Source organism: Phoxinus phoxinus (genome assembly GCF_949152265.1).
Source record: "Phoxinus phoxinus genome assembly, chromosome: 10".
Taxonomy (NCBI): domain Eukaryota; kingdom Metazoa; phylum Chordata; class Actinopteri; order Cypriniformes; family Leuciscidae; genus Phoxinus; species Phoxinus phoxinus.
The window spans coordinates 30,223,137-30,231,481 of record NC_136885.1 but is presented as its reverse complement, the minus strand read 5'-3'; the positions used below and the strand labels follow the sequence as shown (position 1 = coordinate 30,231,481).

Genomic DNA, 8,345 nt, shown 5'->3' with positions numbered 1-8,345 from the left:
AAACTCTCTTCTTTGTCCTGTGGGCTGTGGTATGTCAGCAGCTAAACCACCTGAACACTATACAGCTCTGGAAAAAACGATTTATACTATTTTCGATGGTTTGCATCGAGTAATACAGTAGTAACAAAGAAATGTATAAGATTATGGTTCCATCACAATGAGGTACAGTCAAAAGGCACTTAATATTAAACAATTATATTAAAATACTTACTGTTTCTCGATTTTACTTACTTGCATACGTTTCTTTGGGTTATGATGAAATGTAAACATTAATTTAATTTAAAAAAAAATTTGTTCAGATTTGCTTTTACTGGCTGGATGGACACCCGGAATAAACAAAATGGATCTCGACACCAGGGTGGATGAAATGGGGAGCTCTGATACCCAGACAGCTGTGGCAGGAACATCTGGGGCAGCCATGATGACATGAACCCCTGGACCTTTATTCGCCAGGATGGTAAGAGCAATCTCTTTTGGAAGGGGTTTTGGATGATCAGGCTAGAATACAATTTTTTTTATCATCATTATATAGAGGTTGTTTCCCAAATAGGGATTTGTTATTCATTGTGTCTGTGATTGAAGTTAATATGAGATGTTTTATATTGTTTATGTAGTAATGTACTTACAATTAATAAACATTTCATGTTCCGGGTCTTCGTGACATATTTCAAAGCCACCTAATGAGAAAAAAAATTAAAAGACATAGGACTCTGAGGACGATAAGACAGGGCAAACATTTGCTGGCTTGATAATGTGTTATTTATTTTTACTTACTTTAAGGTCATCATTCAAACGTCTCCCTTCATACACCACACCAAAACCACATTTCCCCAGCTGATCACCAACACTGTAGTGGCTGAAGATCTATTAAAAGATTATTTAAAAAAAAAAATGAAATAATATCATGCATATATCAAGTTTAATGCATAAAATTGTTAATTTTAATGTATTTTAATTCATTAAAAGAGACTATATTGAATATTTAGAGTTTAGTACATATAGACATACTATAATGGAATGTATTTAACATGTTATGGAATAAAGATCATGGCATCGATGTGGATTTTGGTATAATACATATTGTATTTTATATTGTTTGAGAGTTTTTACGTGCTTAAAGTCGTGTCATTTACCATCACCACTACTTCCTGCCCATGCTATCTTCCCCTTCTTTCCCTCATCCTGCTGCTGCTTCACCTCTCCCTGACCTGAGCTGCTCTTTGGAGGTTTTTTGGGGGCAGCTCTGAAGAAAGAGGGCAGCCTCCTCCACCACTTCTCTTCTCCTGCACTCTCCCTGACTCCTTCCTCTGCTCCTCCTCACCCCCTCCTCCGCCTCCTCTCTCCATAACCCTCCTCTCTTGGCTGTTTTGCTCACCAACACCAACAGCAACAGGGGTCTCAAAATGTATGTTTTAGAAATAAAACATGGAATAAAAGTAAAATATCAGAACAGTGAGATTATATATGGGCCATATTATATATGTATTATATAGGCCATATTATATTTTAAATGTTTAATTTAAAAATATGATAATATTAATAATAATAGGAGTTGTTGCTGTTCATATTTTTGTCTGGTTTAAAATCAAAACAATAAATATATTTCATATAAAAGACTAATGAAGGCATGACTCGTTTTGGTAACTTGTTATCTAATGCAGTGATATTCCTATTCCTACATGTGGCCAAACTTCTGCAGCCGTCAGTGTATTAAGGACGTTTTTAGTTTCTCCAGTAGAGGGCGTCTATTAAATGTATTAATTTAACCCCCCGGTGGCTATTTTTGGAATTATATGCTTCAAAACAAGATTTCATAGCTTCCATAGAACGTAAATTTTAATGATATCAACTTCAAATTTGGAACACATTGTTGGAACACAATTTAGGAATGTTAGACATATGGCGCTGATTTTAAAGCAATTTTAAGGTAAAAATTATTTTGTAAAATATAATGTTTCAGCAATAAAAAAGAAGGTTAATGTAACCTGCAGCTAGTTCTGCATTGTAAATGTGTTCAAATCTATCCAATTCATATATGAGCAGTCTGCAATGTGACTGATTGGTTTTATTAGAAAAATTGAAGAAGAAAAAACATTGCCCCCATTATATGACCCCAAGTTCATTTCAAGTTAATGTGCGACAAAAGTCCTAAGGACTTGGAATTTTGAAAAAATTCAATTAGGGTCAAAATGAGTTTGATGAAGTGACAAGGGGGGCCTTTTACCCCACACATAGGGTAAAACCAGCATGGGGCAAAAGGCACAAAGTATTGATACAAATAATTAAGCTACAAATATTTTAATATGTTTGTGTTAATACTTGTTCAAAACAATCACTTTAGCAAAGTTTGTACTATTTTTGGTTTATTTTGATAAATAAAAAATAAAATAAAAATTGCTCAATTAATACATAATACATAAATTCATTTTAAAAATACAGAAAAGAATTTGAAAGCATTGAATGAGATCCCACAATAATTTAACATAGCTTTACAGTAGTAACATGTATGATGGTTTTATTATAAATATGGTGACTATCTCTATGGTGGACACCCAACTTAATATATGATATTTAGCATCTGAATCTAACCATGTCATGTCAACAAATGGAAAAGTCAGCCGGCTATTTATTTGCATGTTAATTATTGGGCCTGTAACCCCAAATACCATACTTGTATGTAGAGCTGTAGTGTAGAGCTGAATTTGTGCCATCTAGTGGTTTATAAGAGAATAAAGTAAAATGGGCTTTTTACCCCGGTGCGCCTTCAGCCCCGTTGTACCCACAGAATATTATAATCGCACCAGTGTGATCGTACGCGTCAAAGGGTTAAAATTTATCTCGTTTCGGGGGTGGAGAGGGGGCGAAATTGAAATTGAGGGGGCACAAATCAGATCTGCCCCCTCATGTCGGCGGCCCTGAACATCACTTATAACAGGTTGATGCACGTTGAGGCCAAATTTAACATCGTCCCGTAGAAATCCTCAAGTCCTCTTTCATCAGTAACTCGAGAAAGGATTGTTCACACTGCTGAGTGATGGACTACACGTCTCACCTACAATACAAGAATCTAGCAGACGTGTGTGTGAGGATGACATGTTGCTCTGAATGCCACAGTGTGAGATAATAATGCCTTACGGTTTTGGCACAGGTGCTGACAACCGAGACGGACAACAAGGACCCTCTGACATCAGATGAATGTCAGAAATATCTGAACCTTATTCTATTTTTACTTTTTTCAGAATATCAGGGATGCTTTGTTTGAACTTTTAAAGGTTACTTTGTTTTTAACTGTACACTATATACCACACATATATTGCATTATTTTAAAAAGCACCATTGGCACCAACATACATTACCTTGTTTTTAGTGCAAGTGTAAGTATCATGGCAGCCAACATAGTTTTGTTGCTATCAGCAATAACCGTTCTGTTTTGACGCACACACAACAGGAAATCTGAGCTCAGATGGGACATTTGGCACTGTTGATCTCCTGGTGAAGATGTGAGTCTTGGATTTCAGTTAAATGGTCATCGGATTAGTCATTTTCCCACCTCGTCAAACTACACCAATCTGAGGAGACTCCCGTGGCCATGATGGAAGGGTGTAAAAATAGTAACAGACCCTATTTATAAGACACAGAAACACTCAGGAGGGAAGTAGCCTTTATCAGAAAATCTGACTGATAACGTTCTTATCTTGGCTTGTTTGTTTTGACCGCTCACTGGATGAGATGCATTGCCTGAGCCGGACGCCCAGGTCATATCTGCTGAACTCCTACAGTGATTTCCAGGAGACTGATGAGATTGCCAGAGAATCGTATGAGGCCACCTGGTTAGATCTACTGATGGAGACCAGACCAGAATATAAGTATGCGTTTCTGTCTCTGAATTTGTTTTGTCTTTGCAGATTTTAGATGTGTTTTAAGGAATGCTTCACCCAAAAAATTCAAAATCTGTATATTTTTACTTGCCCTTGTTGTTCCAACCCTGCATGCTGTTATCAGCAGTTAATATCATGACTGTCATCCAGGACAAGAAAAACATACAGCAAAATCATCATAAAATCTTTATCACTCATTTTCAAAGATTTCTGTGAGGAACAGCCAAAATGTTGTTATTCATTGGAAAAAAATTCTCTGCTGCAAATCTCATAGCTTGCATTTTGATTTTTTTAAGTGGTGCATTACTTCAACCCTGGCATGACGATCCTATTTTTTCCTCACAGAATGTTATTGTATAGCTTCTAAAGACTTGGAATAGTTGACTTTCTTTCTTTCTTTCTCATTACTCCAGTTAGAACCGTTTAAAATATATATTTTTGACATTATAGCCTACATGTCTTTAGCCGACTGTCACTTTTGATCAATTGTATATGCATCCAGCTGAATATACATTTATTTCTATCCATAAAAATCGAAGTAACCCCCAATCCTTTGAACAGAAGTGAATTTTGAAAGGAACTTTGTACGTTTGTAAAGTGTGATGTTGAGTTTGTGAAAAAATGTCATTGCTCAGAATTTACTTACTACTTATTAACTTTCACAAGTCCTCCTTCACAGGATGACACTTGTTGAGAAGGACTCGATAAGAAAAGAGAGCTACGAAAGTAAGCAGGTGGTTCATTTCACGGTGCGACGATTCCCAAACCAGAGGATTCGCATGGGTAGAGAAGGGGAGCCAATGTCGGAATATCGTCTACCTTACAGAAACATTCTCCCAATACCACTGTTTGTGCCCAGAGACGCCACACAGCCTCACGTGACCCGCGAGCCGTCGCCCGCCATGGACACTGAGACTAGTTTAAATGGAGTTTGCCTTGAGAAGAGAGAGGTCTCGTCCATTACCGAACATAAACCACTGGTAATCCAACCCAGGAGTCCAGACTTCAGAGCGTCCAGCCTCATCTCTCCACCACGAGACGCTCTTCACTTCCAGCGACGAGAGTGATGAGCTGATGACAGCGGTCTGCCATCATGGACATGGATACGATGACAAGTATGGTGGGTGACCTCAATCACACTTTAACTCCAAAGCCTTCTAACCCCATATGCTCACAAATATTATTTACTTGAGAAACCTTGAGGAAGGAAGATACAGAGGCCACAAAAAGTAATCACAGACAAGACTTAAGACTAAAATGCTTGAACTGAAAGCAACTACATGTCAGTGCCATTGTTTTGTCTCAAGATACACACCAGTAATATTTTTTTTTCTTTCTAGGGCATGTTTATAAAAGCTACTTAAATGCCCTAAATTAACTAAAGCCTAATCCTGGTTTAGTCTAAGCCCTGTCTGTGAAACCAGGCCAAAATGTATGAATATTATGCCATTGAATCATATCTGTTTTATCATTTGAATTTTTTTATTGTGAAACAATTTGCTTTAAGTGTTTATTTATATACAATGAATGTGTGATGTGTAATGCAGTAACATTTATAAATTTTCTAAATGTGGCTTAAGCATCTAAATTTGTTTAATTGATTATGTGAAAATCACTAAAAATGATAAACTGGGAAAACATTAATGATCTTGATCTTGAATAAAATGTCAACACTGCACAAGTCTGAATGAAATGTAATTAAATTTGTATAGGTCTGAATCTGATTATAAATTAATGAGCTGTTGCTCTTTCTCAGCAGGTTTACAATGAACTACAGGACAGATATCTCTGACTGATGATCAACATCTGTTCAAAACAGTTAGTAGTTCTTGGAAATAAATGCAATGAATAAATGCTTTTCTCTACTGTACATTTCGCACATATGCGTTTTTGAAATTATGACTCACAATAAAAAAAGAAACCTGAGGCAATAAACTGTAATATATTTCTTTTCAGAAAACATTTATTGTCAGTATTATTTTTTTGTGGTACATATTAGTTATGAACCATCTTTAGATTGAGAATGAATTAATCCTCTGAAGTTCATAAGTAATGCAACAAATAAGAAATGATTTGATTCTTCTGTATTCTACTTGATCAAAAAACAATTCATGATATGATTGTCAAGGACTCAACGGGTTTCCTGAAAAAGTTTGGCATAAATAGCTGATAAATAAATCATGACGATAACGTTAGGAAAACATTTATGGAAACAAAATCGTACTTGTTTCTTTTCATAAAGATCAACTGTCCTGCATCAAGGTCTGCTGGAGGATGGCGATGCTCCTTTGAGCGTCTCCTCTGCTCTCTTGTGTTTCTGCAGGGTGACCTGCAGCTGCCAGTACCTGAGATACAGCCACATCAAATTCCCATTCTTGCGCTTATCCATGTTCAGTAAATCTGCACAGTGTCTTTCGTTCTTAAAAATGTCCCTGAGGTCGTCCTCTAGGTTCAGCTCGGCACCCGCCGGGTTTTTAGCCACCTTCAGCAGCAGGTTCTTCTCCATCTCCAGACGATGTTCCCGTGGCATGAGGATGCTGCAGAAAGCGTCCTGCCTCTCCACTAGCTGAACCTCCAGGTCCTGTAGCAGAGCCTGAGCCCTGCGCTGCCAGTCCACCTCTCGCCGCAGGGCTTTCTGCAGCGCCACCCCGGCCACGCCAGACTCTAGCAGGTGCTTCTTCTCGACATCCAGATCTCGCCGTTCCTGCTGAAGCTGCTTCCGTTCCTCCATGAGCTGCTGACTCTGAGAGATCAGGGCTTTCTTGAAGCCCTGCACACGCTGGCGTTCCTTCTCGAGCTCCACCTCCAGGTGTGCTGCCGCCCGCTGGTTTTCCCTCAGTGTCTCCCTGTACTTCAGCTCCAGGTCTCTGCTGATGGCTGCCATGTCGCAATCGTACTTGTTCTTCACATCTTGGATCTGGCTCTGTGATTCCCGAGTCCATATCCAACCTAGATTAAAATACACCCACAGAGATTTTAATATATATAAAAAACTCTTTCGTAAGAGTGATCAAAACAATTTAAACAGAATATGACTTTTGACAAGTACCTTTAAAGAAAACACCATACATACACCATATAATATAGTAGTTCATAAATAAGTTGTATTCAAAATGAATGTGAAAGTTAGATGAAAATTGTTATGTGCGAGTCATCGATGTTTGGTATGTTTCCAAAAAGAGAAAGACTGTGAATTTTAAATTGTTAATTAAAAATCTGATACAACATAATTGGTAACATATAGGAGATACACTAAAGAGGTAATACTGTGTGAAAAGCTGTAGAATTTACTTGGATTGCTTTTACAACCCTTTCATATCCCTAGATTTCATTACAGATACAACCTATAAAGTGGATTATCCAGTATAATGTAGCACACAAACATTCAAGACATTTGTGAGGGTGAATGACTTTGAAAAGTATGTAAAGACCCTTACGAAATGCTGCCAGCCCGATCATGGGCACCAGCAGGGCATAATTCCATTTGCCCCCGTCATTTCCGGCTGGCTCTGGTCTAATATTCCATCTAGGAGGATCATTCAGGTCGTTCATGGAGGAACACTGATCAGAAAGTGAAGTAAGGTGCTTTGTCACAGTTTCGTGTATCTGCCACACATCAAACAAACCACTACACTGCATACATCAAACTATATTCTAATAAAGAGTCCACAGCACAACACTGCTAAAGCTGCAACCCTGAAAAAGATTATAAATGCATTTCGCCGGCTGTTAACAATAGATTGCACAATAGATATGTTCACATTTTACTCTTGTGGACAAGTTTCCTTTGCTTACCTTGAACAATCTAAAGTTTTTTTGCATAAAGTGCTTCCAGATCCAGACAGCCTGGGCGATTATGCAATATTCCATTAAAAACATCCAACATCCATTTATTATTTCATAAGGGAGTTGAATACGTGTATTATTAAAATATACATGTTAAACGCATCGTATACAAGTATAAGTAGTCTTTAAAATAACTGATTATGTATATACGTATTATTAAATGGTCATAGCTCAATCTTTATTTACAAAAATTACAGAAATACAACTGTATTGGATCTTGAACACCCCTAAAATATAGCAACATATTGGTATAGTCCGGAGAGCTGCCTATTTGAGATTCTAGATGTTCGCAACTGCGCAGGGGATGCGCAGAACAGTTTCAACTAACAAAAACCAGAGAATGTCTAATGCAATCACCTAATTTAATCACACTGAGATCTGATTGATAATGCGTAATACAACTTTTTAAAATTATTTAAGAAATACTTTGATTTTTGTGTTATCAACATAGTTGATTGGACACGTACACAACGTTTTTTGTGGAAATGTACAATGGTGTACTATGTAAATAAACGATGGTCAGTAAAATAAGAATGGTGTTTTCATATTAAACATAATTATAACATTGTTTTTTCATGTCATGTACATTTTATTGCCATTTATGTCATGACAGCTTTCTGA

The 8,345-nt window shown here is 37.3% G+C and overlaps 2 protein-coding genes and 1 long non-coding RNA gene across 5 annotated transcripts; 1 reads left to right on the top strand and 2 right to left on the bottom strand.

The window, feature by feature from the left end:
- Positions 1 to 140: 140 nt before the first annotated feature.
- Positions 141 to 4,641, bottom strand: LOC307005377. The gene is made up of 4 exons (XR_013799255.1): positions 4,525 to 4,641; positions 775 to 864; positions 627 to 677; positions 141 to 498 (listed from the first exon to the last, which is right to left on the bottom strand). It is a non-coding gene; the product is annotated as an uncharacterized lncRNA (long non-coding RNA).
- LOC307005376 (telethonin) lies at positions 2,605 to 5,778 on the top strand. Of its 3 annotated transcripts, none has more exons than XR_013799254.1 (3): positions 2,608 to 3,866; positions 4,558 to 4,998; positions 5,635 to 5,773. XR_013799254.1 is itself a non-coding variant. In XM_079625483.1 (2 exons), exons 1-2 carry the CDS (start codon positions 3,730 to 3,732, stop codon positions 4,943 to 4,945), a joined length of 525 nt encoding a protein of 174 aa, XP_079481609.1. In that variant the 5' UTR covers positions 2,605 to 3,729; the 3' UTR covers positions 4,946 to 5,628. The 3 variants fall into 3 exon arrangements, 1 of the variants encoding a protein (XP_079481609.1); XR_013799253.1 differs by having other exon boundaries at positions 2,610 to 3,866; positions 5,638 to 5,778; XM_079625483.1 differs by lacking the exon at positions 5,635 to 5,773 and having other exon boundaries at positions 2,605 to 3,866; positions 4,558 to 5,628.
- Positions 5,779 to 6,134: 356 nt separating this feature from the next.
- Positions 6,135 to 7,996, bottom strand: ccdc127a (coiled-coil domain containing 127a). Its single transcript, XM_079625482.1, has 3 exons — positions 7,674 to 7,996; positions 7,316 to 7,439; positions 6,135 to 6,827 (listed from the first exon to the last, which is right to left on the bottom strand). Exons 1-3 carry the CDS (start codon positions 7,755 to 7,757, stop codon positions 6,136 to 6,138), a joined length of 900 nt encoding a protein of 299 aa, XP_079481608.1. The 5' UTR covers positions 7,758 to 7,996; the 3' UTR covers position 6,135.
- Between the last annotated feature and the right edge of the window lie 349 nt (positions 7,997 to 8,345).